Genomic DNA, 23,361 nt, shown 5'->3' with positions numbered 1-23,361 from the left:
GGGCTTAGGACAAGGAATATAACAGCGAGATTTAAACACCAATGACTGCTGAGTTGCGTCTTTGATCACATTTCAATCCTGCTGTTTCGAGCTCCCCAGGATTCTGTGACATTTTTGATATTAAGCATAATAAGTTGTTGTAGTCAATGTTTTACAACCACCGAAATGGAAATTTTGATGATTGTGATAATTGAAATATTGTGAATAGAGGATAGTTCTCGATTTAGCAATTAATTATTCTACCTTTAATAAATTTAATTTATAGCTCTGCATCTTCCTATCGATCTGGGTTCATGCAGTGACTGAAAAGTGAAAATCAGATGGTGCAAGGTCAGAACTATACGACCAATGTTGTCGAGTCTTCATCTTCAATTCTTGGATTAAACGGGAGCGAAAAAATATTCATCCTCACGGTTACAAACAAACAGGGGAGCGAGGATTGTTCTACTGTGGAATAACTTCTGTTTCTAGGTATCTGCACCTTTCAAACGAATTTCCAACATTAAATTCATTATACCACATTCATACGCTACACTGGGTGACTATTCATGAACAGTTCGTGCCACTTGTACAGGTTTGTCGATGATAAACAGTTATCCCCATGTTGCTCATGCATTGTGCGATAAATTTCACTTCGTTTAATGTCCCCACGTAGTAAAAATGAAATGGCACTTATTTTTTTGAATAACAGTGCAAATGCGAAAGATATAAGCCATTTTAAAAAGTGACTGCCAACATTGCCAACTTTATATCGCGAAAATCCTTTCTTCACATCACCACTTCCTAACGAACAGGTGCCAGTATGTGTTTTGTGGTTAGTTTGCTGGATAAAAAACCCGAATTTTCTGAGATAATACCCATGTGATTGTAAACAATTATTCTACAACATACTGGACACAATGGAAAGACTCCTGAAAAGACTTCTGAAAATAATTCTCATTTATTCAAGGAACTTAAAGAGACCATCACCACTTTGCTGAAAGCAATCGTAGCCAGACTACGTTGTTTTAAACTACATTTCTCAATTTAAAGAAACGTTATATATCTTACGGTTTCAAGAAGAATATAAATACTACAAGGTAATCCTTAAAAGTTCGAAAGGCACATTCATGTGTTTTATTTTCTATTAAATGTAAATTTAAATCACACGCGATTTAAATCATCACTAAGAGGTTTACATCGATTTAAAATCTTCTTGACGGTCGATTGGAGGTTTAAAAAATCACACATAATATCAATCGATTGCCTAAGTTTTTCTATAACTGATCAGGAAATCAATATTTAAAAATAGCCAAAGGTGTTCGATATTAGATTTTTGCTTAATATTAATAAATTATTTAGAATTTTTTTCGTATTTTATTATGCTTCTGTGAATTTTTTAAAATTAATTTGGGATTTATGGAGATTAAGGAGAACTCCTAATTTAGGATTTAGGATTTAGGAGAACTCCTGAATCAAAGCTGAAATTTTCGTGGTTCGGTATGGATCGATGCCAGTCTTCATTCAAAATCTGGTTGCGCAAGTGCTAAATCCTCGACTGCCCCAGTTCTCTCTACGCCCTCAAAGTGGAAAGTTTTGCAATGTCAAGGGAATTTAACATTGGCCAATCCATCCAGTGTAGCAACTGACAGCGTTGTGAGCGTTAAAGAGAATGTTACGAAATGTTGATCGCTTAACTCCGGAAGTACCATATGCAGTACTGCCCGTTTGAATATTTATAGAGGAAGTGTAGAGAGAGACACTTCAAAGCCATGAAGTAAAAAAACAGTAAAAGAATCAACTCCAATAGTTGGAGTTGATAAGATGAGCCTATCAGATTTTCACACTAGCAGTCTATTTCAAAATACACTAGTTATTAACAGATTACAGAACAGATAACGTTAATTTTGCAGAGATAGTAATGTTTTAACTGTCCTGTCTAGATCCTGTTGTTTGATACACTTTCTTTTTAATGGAACTGACTTCCATCCATTGACTGGAAATCCAATTCGTAGTTTCTATATTAAATTCTTGCAATCCAAACGAAAAGAAAGAACTAACCCGGTTTCGGAGGGATTGATAGCTAGATGTCATGTGGGAAAAATTGCTAAATTATTATGTCACCCATTGCAACTCAAAATAAGTCTGACGTGTAGGGATGAGTTGCTTATATTGGAATGAGCAGCAGCCTGGAAAACCAGACGGAGGATATTTCAGAGACTGCTGGGAGTCATTGTGATACAAGTAAACACATGGGTTGTGTCAGGGTAGCTAAGAATAGGAACAGGTGCATGTATACTTGCGTATACACCAAAACCCCAGGGGCTCACATCTGGTGAGTATGGGCTTGGCACACCCAGGGTCCTGAGCTAGATATCATCATTCTTCTCTTCCTTGGTGATTCTCTCTCTCTCTCTCTCTCTCTCTCTCTCTCTCTCTCTCTCTCTCTCTCTCTCTCTCTCTCTCTCTCTCTCTCTCTCAAGAATGGTGTTTTTTTTTGGTGCAGAAAAAGCCTCAGGCTTCCTTGCACCATATGGCTAATGATAATAATAATAATAATAATAATACTAGGAGTTTGGTAAATAAATTTGATGAATTTGAGGTGTTAGTCAAAACATCAACGGCTGATATTGTTGGGATATCAGAGACGTGGTGTCACACAGATATAAGGAATGCAGAAATGGAATTTGGGGAGTATAATGTGTGCAGGAAGGATAGACGGGATAGGAAGGGAGGAGGAGTTATGCTACTAGTTAAGAAACACATAAAATCCAAGGAGGTACAGCCACTACCTCCAGTCAGTTTGGTGTGACGTAGGCACTGGGAAATCAAAATTGAGAGTAGGAGTGTGTTATAGGCCTAATTACTCTGATGAGTATAATAAGAAACTGTACAGGAAATGGAGTGGGCCAGTGAATCAGAGAGTCTTATAATGGGGGATTTTAATTTCCCGGATATTGACTAGAATTTGTGGATTTATTGGATGATTGTTTTCTACAACAGCATGTTCGGAAGGTAACTAGAGGGAGTGATACTCTTGATCTGATTATCAGTAGTGATTCTTCATGCATTAAGAATCTGCAGATAAATGAACCACTAGGTGGCAGTGATCACAGTGTGCTGAAGTGGGATTTACTCAAAGACGTAACTACCATCAGGGGTTAAGCGAAGGGTTTTTGCTTCCGTAAAGGCGACTACGATGGACTGAGACAGTATTTGAATTCTATACAGTGGGACCAACTGATGATGTTACCAACAGCAAATTCAAAATGGGAAGCATTCAAAGAACTTATCTTGGAAGCTACTAGGCTTTACATACCAACTAAGAAATATTGTTCAAGGTTTAGGCCTAAATGGATGTCAGATGAACTAATGAGACATGTGGCAGAGAAGAAAAATGGATGGAATACATATAAATTAACATGTGACACAGAAGCCTATGATAGATATAAGAGGTCTGTAACCAAGTCACAAAGGAGTTTAAGCAGGCGAAGGCAGATTATGAGAAATCTTTGGCAAAGGATGCAAAGAAAAACAGCAAAGAATTTTTTACCTATGTAAACTCTAAACGGAAGGGGATGAATCAGATTGGTTGACTGGATATTGATGGTTGAACAGAAGAGGATCCTGCTCAGAATGGCTAACAAACTAAATGTGTATTTTGCATCTACATTAAACCCATGAGGAGTTATTCAGGGATGGGGAATGCCAGAGGTGAACTAAACTATGGCAGTGAACTAGATGATTTTGTAATAACTGAGAGGAAAGTGGAGGAGAAATTGTTGATGATAAACATAAAAAGGCACCCGGGTGGAATGGGATCTATTCGGTTATATTAAAGCAGGCAGCAAAGGAAGCAAACCCTTAGCCATAATTATGAGAGCTTCTTTGGACTCAGGGGAGGTACACATAGACTGGAGATGTGCAAATGTAACCCCAATCACAAAGGAGGTTCAAAGGACGACACAAGTAATTACAGAACTATTAGTTTAACTTCTGTTCCAGGGAAATTAATGGATGCACTGGTTAAAGAAGCACTGCACGATCATCTAGACAAGACTTCAGTTATAGCTCGGACACAGCATGGGTTTGTTAACAGGAAGTCTTGTCTGACCTATTTGATTGGATACTATGATGTGATCACAAAAGAACTGGATGTAGGGAATAACTTTGATATCATATATTTGAATCTTAGAAAGGCTTTTGATACCGTTCCACATGGAAGACTGCTGCACAAATTGAAACAGTGTGGCATTGGAGGCAAATTTCTGCTATGGATAAAGGGCTGGTTGAGTGGGAATCAATAGACACTGCTCTTCGTGGACTAATGTTATTAGTGGAGTCCCTCAGGGTTCAGTGTTGGGTCCATTGTTGTTTTCTGTATTCATAAATAGTATTAGTAGTAGTGGCATGTGAGCAAGAAAGCAAGTGTATGAGCTTATGCAGCATCAGCCAAAAATAAAAAAATAAATAATAAAAAAAATAATAATAATAAAAAAATTACACCATTCCCTCGAAATGCCTGTCCAGTTTCTTTTTAAATTTATTTAACCTATGAACTTCCACAACGACAGATGGAAGTTTGTTCCAGCAATTAACCACCCGCTGGTTAAACGTAAATTTCCGCACATCTATTCTACATCTGTTTTTTTAATTTCAATTTATGCCCCCTTAGGTTCGTAATCTGAACAAGTGGAAGGATCCCATCAGAATTCAGCGTGCTCAACCCATTCAAGGCCTTATACACCTCAATCATATCAGCGCGCAGGTGCCTAGTCTCCAGCCACTGCAATTTGCAAAACTTAAGCCTCTCTTGGTAAGAGGATCCCTTCATTCCCCTCACCAATCTTGTTGCCCTTCACTGTACACACTCAAGCAAATCTACATCCTTCCTAAAATGAGACCTCCAGACCTATATGTAGCACTCAAGGCGCGGCCTGACCATTGCCTTATACAGAGGGACAATCACTTCCTTTTCCCTGCTAGCAAAATTCCTATATATCATTGACAAAACCCCATGACCTGCCCTGGCAACCTGTCTGCATTGCTCAGAAAACTTCATATCTGACTGCACAATTACTCCCAGGTCTTTTTCATTTTCTACCACCTTAAGTGTAGTACCACACAGTTGGTACGTTTATCTGGGGTTATCTCTACCCATATGCAGTACTTTGCATTTGTCAAGTTTAAACTTCAGTTGCCACTTCTTAGCCCATTTGCCCAAATTATCTAGATCCTGTTGCAGTGGCACACTGCCATTACTGTCATTAACAACCCTGCCAACCTTTGTATCATCTTCAAACTTCGACACTAAGCCTGATATACCTTCATCAATATAATTGATAAATATACAAAACAACAGAGGACCCAACACCGAACCCTGTGGGACTCCACTAATAACATTAGTCCACACCCATTAATTGCCACCCTCTGTCTTCTCCCACTCATCCATCTTTTTATCCATTGTAGCCACTTACCCTTAATACCATTCTGCTCCAATTTGTACAATAGTCTTCCATGCGCAACAGTGTCAAAAGCTTTCCTGAAATCCAAATATATGATATCAAAATTATTTTTCGCATCTAGTTCCTTTGTAACCACGACATAATATCCTATCAGATTTGTCAGACAAGACTTTCCCTTAACAAACCCATGCTGTGTCTGAATTATTGCTGCAGTCTTGTCTAGATGATCATGCAATGCATATTTAACCAGTGACTCCATTATTTTACCCGGAACAGAAGTTAAACTAACTGGACTGTAATTACTCGTGTCACATTTCGATCTCCCTTTGTGAATTGGGGATACATTTGCATATCTCCTGTACGTGGGGACCTCCCCTGAGTCCAAGGATGTTCTAATAATTATGGCTAAGGGTTTGCTTAGTTGCTTTGCCGCCTCCTTTTATACAATTGGATAGATCCCATCCACCCCAGGTGTCTTTCTTATGTTTAACTTCAACAATTTCTCCTCCACCTTGCTCTCAGTCATTACAAAATCATTAAGCACCCTGCTACAATTTGATAACCTTCTTCCATTTTCACACGTTAATTACTCCTCATGTGTGAATTTAGATGCGAAATACTCATTCAGTTTGTTTGCTATCTGAGCAGGATCATCGACAGTGGAACCATCGATATCAAGTGGGCCAATCAGATTCATCCCCTTCCTTTTAGTGCTTATATAAGTAAAGAAATTCTTGCTGTTTTTCTTAGCATCTTTTGCCAAAGATTTCTCGTAATCTGCCTTCGCCTGCCTAACCTCCTTTTTGATCTGATTACAGACTAAAATATTATTGATTATGGTATATCAGGCTTAATGTCCAAGTTTGTAGGCGATACGAAGTTTGGCAGGGTTGTTAAGGACACTAATTACAGTACGCTGCTGCAACGGGATCTAGAAAAGTTGAGCAGATGGGCTGAGAGGTGGCAAATGAAGTTTAACATTGACAAATGTAAAGTACTACATATGGGAAACAGCAACCCCAGAGCAACGTATCAACTCTGTGGTACTACCCTGACAGTGGTAGAGAATGAAAAGCACCTGGGGGTAATTGTGCAGGCAGATATGAAGTTTTCTGAGCAGTGCAGACGGGCTGCAAGAGTAGCTCATGGTGTATTGTCAATGATATATAGGAATTTTTCTAGCAGGGATAAGGAGGTGATTATTCCCTTGTATAAGGCGATGGTCAGGCTACACCTTGAGTACTGTATACAGGTCTGGAGGCCTCATTTTAGGAAGGATGTAGAGCTGTTTGAACGAGTACAGAGAAGGACAACAAGATTAGTGAATGGAACAAAGGGGTGCTCTTACGAATAAAGGCTTAAGTTTTGCAGATTAGTGTTTGCAGACTAGGCACCTGCGAGGTGATCTGATAGAGGTGTATAAAGCATGGAATGGTTTAAGCATGCTCAATGCTGATGGGATTCTTCCTCTTGCTCAGAATAATCACCTGAGAGGGCATAAATTCAAATGGGGGAAAGACAGATGTAGGATAGATGTGCGGAAGTTTGCCTTTAGCCAGCGGGTAGTTTATTGGTGGAATAGATTTCCAACTTTTGTTGTGGAAGTTGTGGAAGTTTGGATAGCCTAAATAAATTTAAAGTTGAACTGGACAGGTATTTGGAAAGAATGTAGGGGTGAAATCGGAGTTTTTTTTTTTTTTTTGGCTGATGCTATATAAGCTTGCTTACTTGCGTCGTGTGCCTGTACTAATGCTAATGGTAATTTTTCATCCAGCGATATTGTAGTCTACAGATAGAACGGTCGATTATAATGAGATAAATGGGAAGATTCACAAACCGTGTGGTTTCACCCTGATATAGTCAATGGCAAGGAGAGTTTTGTTAGAGGAATAGATTGGTAGTTGTTAGCGACCGACATCTCAGAACAGCTGCCAATATCAAAAACCAAGCCAATATGCAATACAAGCCTTAAAACTCAGCCTAGCATACCGGTCATGTACAAATTAGAAATGACTTGTCAGCATTTTTCTGTGTTTTATTTCTCTATACAACACCCCACGGCTTATACAAAGAAGATCTATCTTTAGCATTTGCACCTGTAATGTTTTTAAAACATTCAAATCGGTAAAATTTTGATAAAAATTTAGATAATACTCGCCAGGTCTTCAATCATTTGTTCACCAATCACTGAACTGCTATACCACGTGGTTTATTTTCATCGAAATGACTCTGAAAAGCAAGACAAGTATACATTTATATGTTAGCGCCTGCTTCACGCACTACTTCAGCGTAGGTATCTAAACACATGGAACGACTGATGTGGATAATGATTGTGGCCGTATGTTATTGTAGGGCAGAATCCCTCCCTCCAAACATCATATATATTTTGGTAGACGATTTGGTGAGTATTATGAGGATATTTTTATTACAATCTCTCCATCCCATCTCACAAGTGCATCTCTGAAGAGTAGTTCTAAATTGGGATATTTTCCCAAAGTGTATTCGTACAAAGATGTACAAACTGGACAGGGATCGGAATGGACTCCGGAAAGCTGTTTCGGTTTGTAAATTCCACTTATATCGTAATGATCCCCGTTTCGAATGCGCACTAGCATCGGTTTATGTTGAAGGTCACGGCCAAGTTTTACCTGTGTCGTAAACCTTGTGCGATTGTGGCAACAGCTGCAGCGTATACCGGGTGATTCGTAGGTGAAGATGTTGTATATAATATAAAAATAAACTTTATATAATAAAAAGTACGCATACCGAGACGAAAAATAGCATCTGCGAGTCGCAGACGACTGTAGTAGTGAATTGCAGACGACTGCAGACATAAATTGTAGACGACTGAAGTAGTAAAACGATTCGCAGTCGTCTGCAATCACTGTACTTTTGGTATTCGTTAAATTGGACTGTTACTTCGGTATGTGTGTGGATACGCATTGTGGATTGTACGTCATCTATTCCACAATCCACATCTCTCCACATAAGTGGAAAATCTGGAAAGTCTCAAAGGAGATTCAACGGATATCTTTGATACAGTAACAAGATTGTGTACCACGCTGAAGATCACTCAGACCTATGCGATATCTTCTAATCCTTGCCAAGGTGAATCGAACAGCATTTCTTGAATTTGAATTTTTGAATATAAATAATTTAATAATAATAATAATAATAATAATAATAATAATAATAATAAATTAATTTATTAACTCACAAAGTAACTCTTCTTTTTTAAATAGTTTTCTCGGAAATAACGTCATATTTGGAAATGACGACTTGTGGTGATTGATTATCCATAGATTAATCAATGAAATGCTTTTAAATTATTTGAATAATTCGGAGTTAAGTTTATTAAACACTTAACAAACTAACTTTGAATTAATCATGTTACAAAGTGTATATTCGTATGATTTAAAAAAAAATAATAATGTTTAAAAATTGATGATGGTAAAAATTAGCAGCTTTTATTTTAGACTTTGGGGTTCCTTTGCAAAATGACGTGTCATTACGTCAATATGCATTAGTATTTTGTTGTTGTTGTTGTCTTTTTTTTTTACGGCAACACATCTAAGGCTATAAGGTGTCACTGAATTGCGACTGTAAATTGAAGAGTCAAAGCAACTAAGGCTGTGAGGAGAAAGTAATATGTAAAAATATTTTGTGGTCGATGTGCCTGTTTGCAGGATGGAAAACCAGAGTTTTTGCGAGAAAATATAATTCAACCTTCGCCTGACACCGACTAATTCGGCCACATTGTGAAAAAAAGCCAATAAAAATTCCTCGCGTCATTGATGGATTCGAACTTGCGTTTTCCACTTTGTGGAAAGGAAGGTGATTATATCCACGGTGCAATCCGCGAGGAAACGGTAAATTGTATTCTGTGGTAGGTTTGCGTGGCCCTCGTGGGTAGCGCAGTCGGTATAATCGCCATCTTCTCCACACTGGGTGGAAGAGATCTGAATTCGAGTTCCACCGATGAGGGGAGACATTTTTATGGGTCTTTTTCACAACGTGCCTGAGTTTGTCTGTCTCAGGAGAGGGTAGCATGGTTTTTTCTCCCGAAAACTCGGGTTTTTCTTCCAGCAAAACAGAAATTCGACCACAGAATTTGCGGATAGTGTATATGGAGCAACATGGCCTTAGTTGCTGATGCTTCTAAAACCATGCTACAACAACAGCTGAAATTTGGGCATCTGCTTTGCCCTCACTTCAAAAACTGGTGTTCGCATATGAATACTGGATCCTGAAATTGGTCATAAATAAGCATCGTCGACCCCCTCATGGGAGAACCACTGACATGGCTGAGAAACTAAATGTACCCAGGCTCCCAAGGTTAATTGACATCAGGCAATTAATGACCACGGTAAAAATGTTCCCAGGAGTGATAAATGCCCCGAACATCTGGGATTTCTGTCGATGGCACAACCCTTCTCCGTCCTTGAAGTCTGACCTCCACACTAATCCTCAAATACAGCAGCCTGAAACTTTATAATCGTTTTCCACCGGTCGAGGTACTTCCTAAATTACAGGTACTGCTGCGTCTTGGATTTAACCTGCAGAAAATGGCTATCGATTACAAATACCGTTTATTTATTAACACACAACTGTATATACATTCTCAAGATACACATTAATCAATTTATTTACAAGATTTATATACAGATTTTATATACATACTCTTATATATGCTGTAGGCTTTCTGTACATTTGCTTGTGTTTGTCCTGATATGAAGGGTGGCTCATAGACATAAGCCCATCTCCACCTAAAAAAGCTCAGAACCTCTGCAAAACAGACCTGAAAAAAGTGTTATGTCAGGCCATTTCGCCACCAGGGACTAACCAACACCTGGATCAACCATTCTCTGTGTATGCTGTAATGCACAAATCCCACACCTACCGGAAGTAGTGCTATACTGGTAGGTGCCAGCAATCCCGCCTCCAGGGCTGCCCAAACTTGGAGGCCAGCGAAAAAAAAAAAAATAAATAAAAAATTCCAACTAGGAACAATGTTGAAACAAAAGCAACATTATACAATTATTTACATGTAAATAGCAAATACATACATACACTTAGAATGACATTAATTTAACAGTAACACTTAGAAAACATTAACATTTAGATTAACATTATCTCCACTTAGAGTCCATCCACAAATGCGAGCCTGCATTTGGGTATCCAGGAGCAGATCAATTCGCACTGCAAACCAGAAACATCCTATAAAGATGACAGTACACGAAGCATTCTGTCGTCAAATGTGCAGCACTTCTTTAATTGGTATCCTGCAATAGATGTCTTAACTCCTGTCTTCTTTTAAAAACTTTGGCCGAGAATTCCTGAAGCAAAGCAAAGATGTCCCACCTCTGAACCAAGAGAGGTAAATTATTCTCCGTGAGGTTTGGTAACCTATTTAGTAATTCCTGCCTGTCTCAAATATACAGTCCACATTCAAGGATGACATGTCTCCAAGATTCAACCTCACCGCACGAACAGTAGTGGTCAGGTTCTAATCCTCTTTCAAATAGTTTGGCCCTTAAGCCATGTCCAGCAATTAAATAACTCGTGGTCATGGTGGGAGCAAACCAAGAAGACACCCTCCCGTCCATTGCAAAGCTTACGGATGGCATCTATTCAACTGACAAAACTCGTTCCAAATCTTGTGGCTTAAACTGTGGCAAATTGCCCGACTAACTCAACCACGGAGTGAATGACCGCCAGGTTATTCACTCCGTGAATGTATGCCAGGGATAAAATGTTAATAACGTTGTAGAGCAGACAGGTGTCTACCGGGGATCAAATATTGATAGCGTTGTAGAGTTGATATGATTTTAAAGGCCGCGAAAGGTGGTGTTGTTTTACATGTTCGCACTGATGAAGTCCAGTTGGAGATTTTAGAAATCACTTAACAAATACAGGGTTGGTTGGTTGATTGTCGTAAGGTTTTAAGCACATAAACAATTTAGTAATAGTAAAAGTAATAGTCATACAGTGCAAGGAAGCCACAGGACTTTGCTGCACTGGCTGGGAAAAAAATGAGTAGATAAGAAAATAAAAATTATTTGCTTTCTTCCTCAAATAGGTTATTGTCCAGCTGACCTTTGAATTTATTCAAACTGTCAGCCTCAACTACCAGTGAAGGCAACTGTTCCAGCAATCAACGAATCGCTGGCTAAAAGAAAACTTCCTACAATCTAGTGTAGACCTCTTCCCCCGTAATTTTAATTTATGCCCTCAATTTCTGGAATTCTCTATAACAGTGAAAATTCCGCCTTCATTAATTTTACTAACCCTTCTCAGAGCCTTATAAACCTCAATCATATTACCTCTGAGGTTGCCTGATTGATGTAGTCTGGTTGCCAAGCTCTGCAGCCTTCATATACAAAGTTTTTCCTCATATGGTCGCCCTTTTGCTGATCTCACCGTGCGAGTTGCCCCTCTTTGGACCCTTTCAAGAAACTCAATGTCTTTTTTTCAGATGAAGTCCCCATAATTGAACACAGTATTCCAAATGTGGTCTTGCAATTGTCTTATATTGGGACAGTGCTCCATATCTCTACAGGATAATGTTCGAAAAACCATCGATAGAATACCATGGGCTTTCCTGGCTGGCTGTTTATACTTCTCAGAAAAGTTCATATCCGCTCGTATTATAACTCCCGGCTCTCTCTCTTTTCCTCCACTATTTTTAATTCAACCTCACCAAGTATATTACTTATTTTTGGATTGTTCTTCCCCAAGTGTAACCTTGCATTTTTCTGCATAAAAACAGAGCTGGCACTTTTCTAACCATTCTTGCAATCTGCTCAAGTCATCCTGAAGGAACGCTGTTTGATACTGATCATTAACAACTCTATCAATCTTTATGTCGTCTGCAAATTTTGACATAAAGCTTTCTACTCCATCGTCGATGTCGTTTATGAAAATCAGAAACAACAGTGGTCCAAGAACCGATCCTTGGGGAGCCCCACTTGGGGTTCTCCAAGGATCGGTTCTTCTCTCCATTAATCACAACCTTCTGCCTTTAACCCTGCAGTAGTCAGCAATCCATCTTAGAAAAAAACTTAGACCATATTGGGTCGTATATAATACATCTGTAAACCGCGTGTGTTCTGTGTTCGATTTGCTGTTTGCTGGACGAAAAACCTGAGCTTTTGTGCGAAAAAATCATGCTACCTTCTTTTGAGACCGATTCAGCCACTTAGTGAAAAAGACCATAAAAATTCGTCGCATCATTGAGGGTATTCGAAGTCAGGTCTTTCAGTCTTTTTCACCCAGTGTGGAGAGGGTGGTGAATATACCTAACGTGCTACTCACGAAGGCTAAAATACAGGGCAACGTTGGAAAAAAGTGGAAAGTCTGGATTAAATTTGAGTTTAATCCAGACTCAATTCTTATAATTCTTCGCAGACACGATAGCACGAAAGCTTTGTCAGAAATGATAGACATGAGAGTCATGTTAGTCAGCTCGTCCTTGGAGAGACCGTGCAAAGCTGGCTGGTGGAGTATAATTTTTCTCAGCGTGGTCTGTTCTTGTTACCTCTAGACTGTTTTTACGGGGATGAGATACACTTAAATAGAAGGAAACTGCAAATGAAGTAAGCAAACCCTTAGCTATAATTATGAAAACATCTATGGATCCAGGGGGAGGGTAACTATGGACTGGAGATGTTTGAATGTATTCTCAAATGATGAAATGAATAATTACAGATCTGTTAGCTTGGCTTTTGTTCTAGGCTAAATAATGGAGTCACTGGTTAAAGAAGTAATGCAGACAGGAATGGAATATACGGCAGTAACAGCATGAATATGTTAAGGGGCGATCAGGTCTGACCAATCTGATTAGATACTGTTATGAACTGGAACTGGATGCATAAAATAATGTTGATATTACAAGTTACTGCAGTCGATAAAAATAGTAGTTATCAATGGACACTGCTCTTCGTGGACTAATGTTATTAGTGAATCCCGCAAGTGCTGGGGGCCCATTGCTGTTTTCTATATTTCTTGATGATATTGATGAAGGTACATATATCTAAGTTTGCAGTTGATACAAAGGTTGGCAGAGTGGTTATTGACAGTAATGAAGGTATGCTGCTGCAACAGGACATAGAAAAATTAGGCCGATGGGCTGATAAATGGCAGTTGAATGGAAATTAATTACCCATACAGGTAGCAGTAATCCTAGATTAACATGCCAACTGTGTGGTACTGCATTCAGGCTAGTGGAAAATAAAAAAGAGCTGGGTGTAATTGTGCAGTCAGATATGAAGTTCTTTGAGCAATGCAAGCAGGCTATCAGGACAGCTCAATGATACATATATGGAAGCTTTGCTATCAAAGATAAGGATGTGATTATGCCTTTGTACAAGGCTATGGTTAGGCTGTATCTTGAGTACTGTATATAGGTCTTTTGGCCTCACTTTAAGAAGGACGTAAATCTGCTGGAATGGGTGCAGAGGAGAAGGGCAACCAAATTAGTGAAGGGAACAAAAGAATGTTCCTATAAAGAAAGGCTTCACTTCTGCATGTTGCACCGTCTGGAAACCAAGCACCTGCGGGAAGATCTGATTGAAGTGTTTGAGACCTTGAATGGGTTGAATAAGATAAATGTAGATGGCATTCTTCCTCTTGCTACACACGTACGTGGGCGACTTGCTGAGACTACACACGTACGTGGGCGACTTCTAGAGGAATTAATTCTGAACAGAAATTTAACCATCCATAACCTACCCAACATCCTCCCGACATATTGTAGCACCACTGGACAATCTGATATTGATGTCACACTAACCACCAATGACTTACGGACATGCATCTGTGATTGGGTCACAATACCGGACTGGACGATAAGTGACCATCGAGTCATCTATTTTCACATTGGGACCAAGAGCCTGCCGACAACTGCTAAGGAAAGGAGTGACAGAATTAGTAAGATTTTCCGTAAAAACAGTCGACTGAGATGCCTTCGACTACTCCATCAATAGAGACGTTCCAACACATGGCCCTCTCCAATATGAAGAAGCAACACCAGAAGAATACAGTGCCTCGTACAGAGGCACTGTATTCTGTTGCTCTGTACAGAGGCACAGAGCCTCGTACAGAGCAACAAGGAAGAAAGTGCCATGCAACAGACCTTGTGCATGGTGGAACACGGAACTTATGACACTAAGGAGGGAAGTACACCGCGCACTAAAGCAGTGTCAGAACCGATGAAACTGGCCAGCAGCAGACGTCGAAATGCTACATAGGGAATACTTGAATAAAAAGAATACATACATCAAGGCAATAGCAACTAGAAAGCGAGAAAGCTGGGTTACATTCGTCCTAGAATCTGGAAATTCAAACCCCTGGGGGTTACTGTATAAAATCACACGGGGAAAAACCTTCACAACAGATATCTCTGGCACTGTCCTGGCTGATCAAAATGAAACCACAAACTGAACTGACTCTGTCAGTGCCATCATAAATAAGCTCTTCCCGGACGACAACCCTCAGAATGACTTGCCGGAACACAAAATTATCCGGAAGAAGAATGCCGAAATATATAGCACAGACCCAAGCTGAACCCTTCACCAGTCTGGAATTGAATCAGGTCCTCAAAAAAGTAAATACCAAAAAGTGCCCGGGACTGGATTTAATTGAATATGCCTTCATCATTAGATTTCACAAATTAAAGCCAGAACATCTTCTATTATTGTACAATAAATGCCTCCAAAAATCAAAGTTCCCCCAGCCATGGAAGGTTGCACTTCTCCGCCTAAAACCAAATAAACCAATAACGAACCCTCGTTCGTACAGACCAATTGTCCCGTTGGCAAACCTGGGCAAGACTAATGGCCATCCGAATCACGAAAGGTATGATTTCACCAGCCCAATATGGATTCACCCAGGGCAGATCATGTGAAGATGCCCTCTCTGATTTGATCCTGCATCTGGAAACTTTGCAATCCAAATATGAACTCGCTCTGTTTATTGACTTCGAGGGGGCCTTTGATAATGTATGGTGGAAAAGTGCACTGGAACGTTTTCGCACAGCAGAATGTCCAAATAATCTTTACTGGCTGTTCAGAAGCTACTTCTCACAACGCACAACAGTAGTTAAGTCAAAATACCGCCAAGTCCTTAAACCCATCCCCAGGGCTCTGTTCTGGGGCCCTTGGTGTGAAATATGGTGCTCCAGAGCTGGCTCAGTAACAGTTTTGAAAAAACTAAAATCATAGCATTCGCCGACGACCTCACCATCGTGGTCGCTGGTCATTCCAGAGCAGCCCTCGAATCCACAGCACAGCGAGTACTCAACCATCTCTCTACCTGGACAACAATCAACAAATTGCAAATTAACTCTGCCAAAACTGAGATGATGGTGTTTAAAAACCGACTCGACTTACGAAGGCCCCCTTCCCCCAAGTCAAAATCAATGGAACCCAGCTAACCTTCATAGAACAGACAAAAGTCCTGGGAGTAGTAATAGACAACCGCCTGTCTTTCTTCCCCCATCTATAGCATCTAAGTTCCAAGACCAAAAAGTTCTCCGCCGCAATTATACGGATCTCAAGAAGTGAGTGGGGACTCTCAAAACGAACCCTTCTTCTTTATTATAAAGCTGTCTTTCTCCAAATAGTTACCTATGCTGCCGCGGCCTGGTTTCACAGAGTTCCCATCATTAAGATGAAAGAAAAGCTAAACTCTATACAAAGAGCTATGTTACTGGCGACCCATCGAATCTGCCGTACAGTCTCTACAGCAGCTCTCCAAGATATAGCAGGCACCCTCCCTCTCGACCTTTATGCAATCTAGAAGGGGCTCTGCTATCGAATTAAAAAAGGTATTCCGGCAACGATCCTGGATATAGAACTCTCACTAACTACGGATATAAAGCAGGAGAAATCTCGATGTCTCAATAAACTCTTCAATTTATGGCAGACCAGATGGGATTCTTCTACTGTAGGGGTTGTAACTCGGAGTTTTCTTCCGGAGGTAACCTTTGCAACCACTAAAAATAAGCCCGATGGTTCTCCCTCAGCCTCGAATCATCCTTTCTCATTACCGGACATGGTTCTCTAAATGAGAAACTGCATACACTGGGACTCATCGACACTCCCTACTGCTTTTGCGGACAAAGTGAAAGTTGGAAACACTTGCTTCTGGAGTGTGTACATTACAACGACATCAGAAACCGTCTCCAGAATAAGATCCAGGACTTCCCACCAGCAGATCTGCATCAACTGATATGTACCCAGAACAACCTCGAAGCCTTCCAGACGAAGCAGCTGAGGTATCTGCCTGGAAGAGAACACTGATCGCCAATCACCGACGTGGAAATCCCCCTGCCAACTGAAAGTCACTTCTTCTACTGACTGTTACTTCAGTGCAATTTTTTTTTTTTTTTTCTAACCTGCGTTCTGCACTGTTTCGGTGTCCTGCCCTGGAACTAGGAGCAGCCTTGGCTCACTTTTTCTTTTCTCACTCTGTGCAGGATAAATAACCACTCTCCCATTTTTTTTTTTTTTTTAATCTCTCTCTGCTGGCACTCCAACTTACATCTTCCTCGCGTATCGAGACAGTACGTGCTCCATTGGGACTGGCCCACCTTCCCGTGGTGTGGACGAGTTCCCAGAATCATCTGTCCAGGTGTGTGATGCTTCTGGGTAGCCAAGAGGCCAGAACAGAACAGAACAACAGAACACACACACAATACACACAAACCTACGTCACACACATCTGGCCCGTTTGTAGTGATACTGAACTTCACAGAGATACGAGGCGGAGATGAACTCACGTTCTGGGAGCCGCCCTTTACAAAAACACATGTCCACATGTCCACACATGAGGGGTATAAATTCAAATTGAGGAACGATTGTTCTACTACAGATGTGCGGAAGTTTGCCTTCAACCAGCAGCAGGTGGTTGATTGTTGGAACAGGCTTCCATCTGAATACAAGGAAGAACTAGACAAATTCTTGGGGGATGTAGATGGGCAAAGTCTGTAGTTTTTTAATTTTTTTTCCTTTTCTGATGCTTTATAAACTTGCTTTCTTGCTTCATTTGCCTGTACCGATACGAATCCTAACACTAACACTAAGAAAAGAAAAAAATTAAGAAATTTAAATTCAAAAGCAGTCCATAAAACAGTGGACCACTTATACGTCGAATATATGACTAAGCAAGAATCTTCAACAGAAAAAATCAATCATACGCCGGAATACACGTTATATATGTATACGAGGTGGAGAAAATAATGGAAACACCTGTGATAAGAGTTACAGCTATGCACTAATATGGTGCTCAGCCTCCCCTTGCATTTAAATCAGCTTGTATTGTACGTAGAACAGATTCAAATAAACCTTGAACTCTCTAAGATGAAAATTGGACCATACTTCACTAAGGAACATTGCAAACTCCTTGAGTGAAGAAGGTAGAGGAAATCTGCTTCTCATTCTCCTCTCGAAATATGTCCACAGTGGCTCAATATCATTTAAATCTGGTAATTATGAAGGACATCAGAGATGCTTAGCCTCAGTTTCATGCTCCTGAAACCAAGAGGACACATCTGGCTGTGTATTGGGGCATTATTATCTTGAAACGTGGCATCGTGTGTGGGAAACAATGTCTGCACCGTGGGATGAACCCGGATGGAATACTGAACTGGATATGACTCAACATCTCAGAGTTATGACACGTTCCATCTTCTTCTGCACTACACGATGTGACTAGACAGAACCCACCAGGAATCACCTACACCTACCTTGATACACGACAAGAATCTTTCACCGTAACCAGACTGCACTTGATTTGGATTTTAGCACATCAACATGCGACAGCTGCTACCCGACTGAGAGGAGTATCTCGATACGTGATGACCAGTCAGGACTCCTACTACCACACAAGAGTACACTGGACTGTGACATCGCAATGCCAATATAAGAATCCACAATCCATCTGTAGAGAGACCTGGACTGTTCGTACATGAGCCTGACCTCAACTTCTACCTCCATGGCTGACACTGGAGTGACTGTGTTTCCCTGGATTACATAGACCAGACTCACCAGCTCAACCCGTGACTTCCAACCTGAATCGAACTTCTTGCACAGTAAAACAGCGCTTAACTGTGATCCTCGCTCATTGCTAAAGTGACCCCCAGGTTGTCCTGGATTCCAATCTCCGGACAGGAATTGCTCCCTAGATTGTCTCATTAGATTTCACAAATTGAGTAGCACAGTTGTAGGATCGCCTTCTTCCCATTGCGGGTGGAAAAGACCCGAGTTCGAGCCCCGTTAATAATGTGAGGAATTTTATGAGCCTTTTTCAAAACGCGGCTGAGTTAGTCGGTCTCAGGCGAGGGAAGCATGGGTTTTCGTCCAACAAAACAGAAAATCGATCACAGAGCACACATTTACAGAAAATATATATGGATCAATGTGGATGGCCTTAGCCGCTGATGCTCCTAAAACCCTTCAACAATAACCTACGAAGACGACTTCAGTGGACTTTAACCCAATTGTGACATCTCTCAATGGACATTCCGCACTGCCATAGGGAGCGACTGTACACCTTGGCAGAATGCACTGCTGATCTCCGGGATGTTCACTGCTTGATGGTGGGACTTACTATCTATCACTATACTTCATAACTCTTCCGTCCTTTTTCTACGAGGATGCCTTCAACTATCCTTCTCATCTTTCTATCACTGTTTCTCCTCCCAACTCCCTTTCGAGCTTCTCCCTATCTTCTTCCCACTTTTCCTCTCACTCTTCAGGCTTCTCCAGACGTTTAGCTTTCAAGGCGCCCAGTACGAGCAAGCTGTGGAACTTGGCACGCCTCCACAAGGCTAGGGATGGGTTTGATTGATTGATTGATTTGGATTTTATTGGCGCATTAGCATCTAAGGCTATAATGCGCCAAGACCAGGCGGAATGGGAGTCGGGGGGAACCGATCAAGTGTCTGTCGCCCCTCCTCCGGTTACGAAGTCGCCAGACGCCAGCCAATAAGACACCACACTTTTACACAAACCAACACTACATACAAATGGCAGGCCTTGGCTCTTGTTTACCACAAGATGACCCAGCGGCAAATGGGTCATCTTATGGCAAACCATGGAGTCCGCAAAAACAAACCCTTAGAAACATATGGATAATGAGTGCATAATTTGCATGGAGGTGTTATCATCCTGTTAGCCTGGGCTCTAATTACATTTCGTTGTATGTTTTTCGATAAAGTTGAATCCCAATTTGAGAATTTTATGGCTTTGAAATTGAAATTGTCCCACATGTCATAAAGCACAGTATAGGTGTTATCCTCCAATATCTGTATGTTCATATCCAAACATGAGGCCCGGATGGAATACTTCGGTATATATACCGAAGCATTCCCGAGTACAAGTTGACTTCTATTTTTTTCCCTTTTTTAATATATACTGTATATAAATTCTATCATCAAGGAAGAAATTCAATCCTTACCATAAAGATGGTATGAACATATTGGAATTAAGCACATATTACTCAATGAAGCATTTATGGAATTCAAGCATAATCCTCCATTAAGCCATTTTAATATAAAAATAATCACTCTGCAAAATGATGCTTGTGAAGAAAGTCCAGAAAGAGAGGCTTTTACTAACTTCTCTTGTTGGAAATTAGCTGGAGAAGCGCAATATAGCTTTTTCAGAATTTTTTACAACCTGGTACTTCATTGCTGCTGAGAGTAACGAATCAGCATTTTTAAAGAACTCCATGAGATCCCATTAAGTCTCTTAAGTGTATTATTAGAAGAAAACGAAAGATTAATATTGCAATAACTGTCCAGTAAAGTATATTTCGCGCTCATGATTCAGCATTTCATCAATAAGGACTTTATTTCTTCCTTTAGGCGCCAGTGCAACGTAGTCTCGAGTCTCTTCTGTTCACTACTCGTATTCTGTTGAGGCAGCATGATGGATGAATTTGCGTTATTTCCTTTCATTTGTGCCACTCATCCTTCTGGTTCAGATACCATCGTCTAGTCTTAGTAATAATTACCATATTAATCCTGGCGAAAATGCAGATTAATCCCCTCACAGAAATAAGAAAGCTTCCCGACTGGTCAGTTAATTTGGACCATTTTCTTATTAGCAAACTAGGTTTTTATTTCTACCTTTCTCAAGTGGGGGTGAATTTTAGCAGGGTTGATACCTCTAATCCCCAGAAATTGGGCATCCTTTTCATCCCATCCTGAATGCGCGCTATTAACTGCTTAGTCACTTTCAAACAGCTGTCAAACACTTCCGGGAGAAACAACCATTCTCGAGAACTTCCATCAATGAAAATGGGCAACGTATTGTTCAAGAGGAATTTTGATGTTGTAATGGAACAGAATTTAAAAAACAAAAAGAAAAATTTAAAATAATTACCTTTCGGCTTGTTTTTGGATGTACCTCATTCTTAGCGTATTAAATTTTGGTAAAGTATGCATTTAGCAATGTAATCTCTTGTATCTTTAGAGAATGGAGGAATTTTTAAAGTCCTCTTCGATATGGGCTGTAGTAGGCTGATCTTAGTAATTATATTTTTTTATTAATTTTGTAATATTACTTTATTTATATGTTAATGGAAGTTTCTTATATTGTAAGATGTCCATTGAAAATAAAAATAATTGTACTTCGAAACAGTATCAATAGATCTGTAAGAAAAGGGAAAGAAGACACTAAGAAATTCAAAAGTATTTTGTAATAATATTTTCATGCAAAAAAGCCGTCTGGCGAGTGTAATCATCTGCCTACTAACCACATACTCCTTTCTTGGCGCACAACACACCTGAGGAAGTGTGGAGAACATTAACAGCTTCTTGTTTGTTGGCTTGGAACGTAGAAGGAAAATGTTTCCTCAAACATCATCTACATTTTTGAAGACTACTTGCTGATAATATTTTTCAAATATTTTCTTTACAATTTTAATATTTTCTTCTTAATAACTCTTTGAAACCCTTCCTAATATAGGAGGGGTTTCAAAGAGTTATGGTCTGCTTGGAATTTAGAAGGAAAATCCATCTCCCCAAACATCATCTACATTTCTGAAGACGACTTGGTAATAATCTGTTGAATTGATCACCACGTGTGACAGCGATTCTGACCTGTTTTCTTTTTCTTTTTTTTCAACGTCGAAAAATCCTAGAGTGCAACTATCTGCAGAGAAGGTATTGCTGTCAGTTTTCTGGAATGAGATGGACATTATTCTCACAGATTACCTGGAGAAGGGTACCACCATCAATTCACATTACTACAGCAACTTACTGTGGCAGTTTCATGCATCAATTAAGGAATTATAGTTCTTATAATTAACCCCATGTAGGTGGCCTGAATTTTAACCTCTCAATTTCTTTTTTCTTTCTCTTAACAGGGATGGAATGATGTCAGCTTCCATGGAGAGTCCCAGGTTCCCACTCCAAACATCGATGCACTGGCTTGTGATGGAATCGTGTTGAATAAATATTACGTTCAACCAGTGTGTTCGCCTTCTCGTGGAGCGCTGTTGACTGGAATGCACCCCATCAAATTAGGTAAGCACACAGATGACGCTGCAGTTCTGCTTCACTGATTCACTTCTCCATTATCATTCTTCAAAGGACTTCTTCCGTCCACTCACACTGTTCGGTTGCTTAATGGACTGTTGCTTTGATTTTGAATGTTTGCCATTACTTGCTTATTACAACATCAAGAGACATTTCTTAATGGTTTTTTATCCCACCCAGAGTGTCTTCAGACATTTAAAACACTAGATGGCCTTGTAGACTCCATTTTCTGCACAATAACTTTTTGTTAATGACTTTAATGTGACATTGATATTTTGATGCATGCTACGGAAGTCTAGAGGTGACACTACACTCATAAGGAACCAGGACTGTGGATAGATTTAATGGAAATCGCTTCTCTAAATCGACAAGATACGCTACACCCATTTCCAACATGATGGACAAGGACAGCACCGTATTAAGCAATCAATGTCAACTCAAACGTGTATATTCTGTACCTTTGGAAACATTTAACATTTTACAGAAATTCTACGTTATACTGGAACTGAAGCGTTGGACATTGTAGCGCATGCTGATTGATGGAAGGAATGGGCAACATGGCGGTGCACAGAAAAGAATTCTCTGTTCATGCACTGCGAATACAAAAAGGTTTCTCCTTTGAGATTACTACCTACATTTATTCATTTTATTAATCACGGAGGAGCCTTGAAATGCGTGTTGCGTTTAAGATTTTATTAAAATCCAAGTAATAGATAAAACAAAAAGTTAATAAATATTGCTTTGTGAGGTATGTACAATGAAATTGGAGGAATTAAGATATTTTTATAGGGATGACCACGTGGTCAGAAGAGTTCACAAGATGAAGAGAATACAAGAAACAGCACCCTATTTAACAGTCACTCGCTTGAACCCTTGTCACTCAAAGTAATTAGTAATTAATTGTTAATTAATTACACCAGGAGTAAAAGACCTGAGTTCCAGTCCCGTCGATGATGGAAAAATTTTTATATAGGCCTTTAATGCGGCTGAGTTAGTCTGTCTCAGGCAAGGATAGCATGGTTTCGCCTCCCAGAAAATTTGGTTTTTCATCCAGCAGACAGAAAATCGACCTCAGAACACACGCAGTTGACAGACACGGAGCAATATGGGCTTAGTTACTGATGCTCCTAAAACCCTGCTACAACAACAACAACTGCTTAGGAACTAACCAACTGTTTATCAGGCGAAGATTAGTGTTTTTAGAACCATCATTTCAGTTATTTATCCATGCTTTTCAAACAAAAATTCTTTGGATTGAACCTTGTACGCATTGCCAAATGTCATACACATGGGCCCTCTTGCTTGTGGGTGTTTGTACATCAAATTAAATATCTACGGATTGCTTGTGTTTAATATATTTTAAGATGATTCCAT

General features: G+C 39.9%; 1 protein-coding gene across 1 annotated transcript in view; it reads left to right on the top strand.

Annotated features, from left to right (window-relative positions):
* The first annotated feature begins 7,723 nt into the window (after window positions 1–7,723).
* LOC150084157 (arylsulfatase B-like) overlaps window positions 7,724–23,361 on the top strand; it is a 31,415-nt gene continuing 15,777 nt past the window's right edge. Inside the window, exons 1-2 of the mRNA XM_090376139.1 lie at window positions 7,724–7,845; window positions 21,816–21,975. Of these exons, the coding sequence (XP_090232265.1) occupies window positions 7,750–7,845; window positions 21,816–21,975 (256 nt within the window). The 5' untranslated portion in view covers window positions 7,724–7,749. The remainder of the gene's footprint in view (window positions 7,846–21,815; window positions 21,976–23,361) is intronic.

Source organism: Mastigoproctus giganteus, chromosome 6, assembly GCF_048544385.1.
Source record: "Mastigoproctus giganteus isolate SK-2022 chromosome 6, ASM4854438v1, whole genome shotgun sequence".
Lineage (NCBI taxonomy): Eukaryota > Metazoa > Arthropoda > Arachnida > Uropygi > Thelyphonidae > Mastigoproctus > Mastigoproctus giganteus.
Note: the sequence above shows the minus strand (reverse complement) of the source record. Positions and strands in the feature narration are given on the sequence as shown.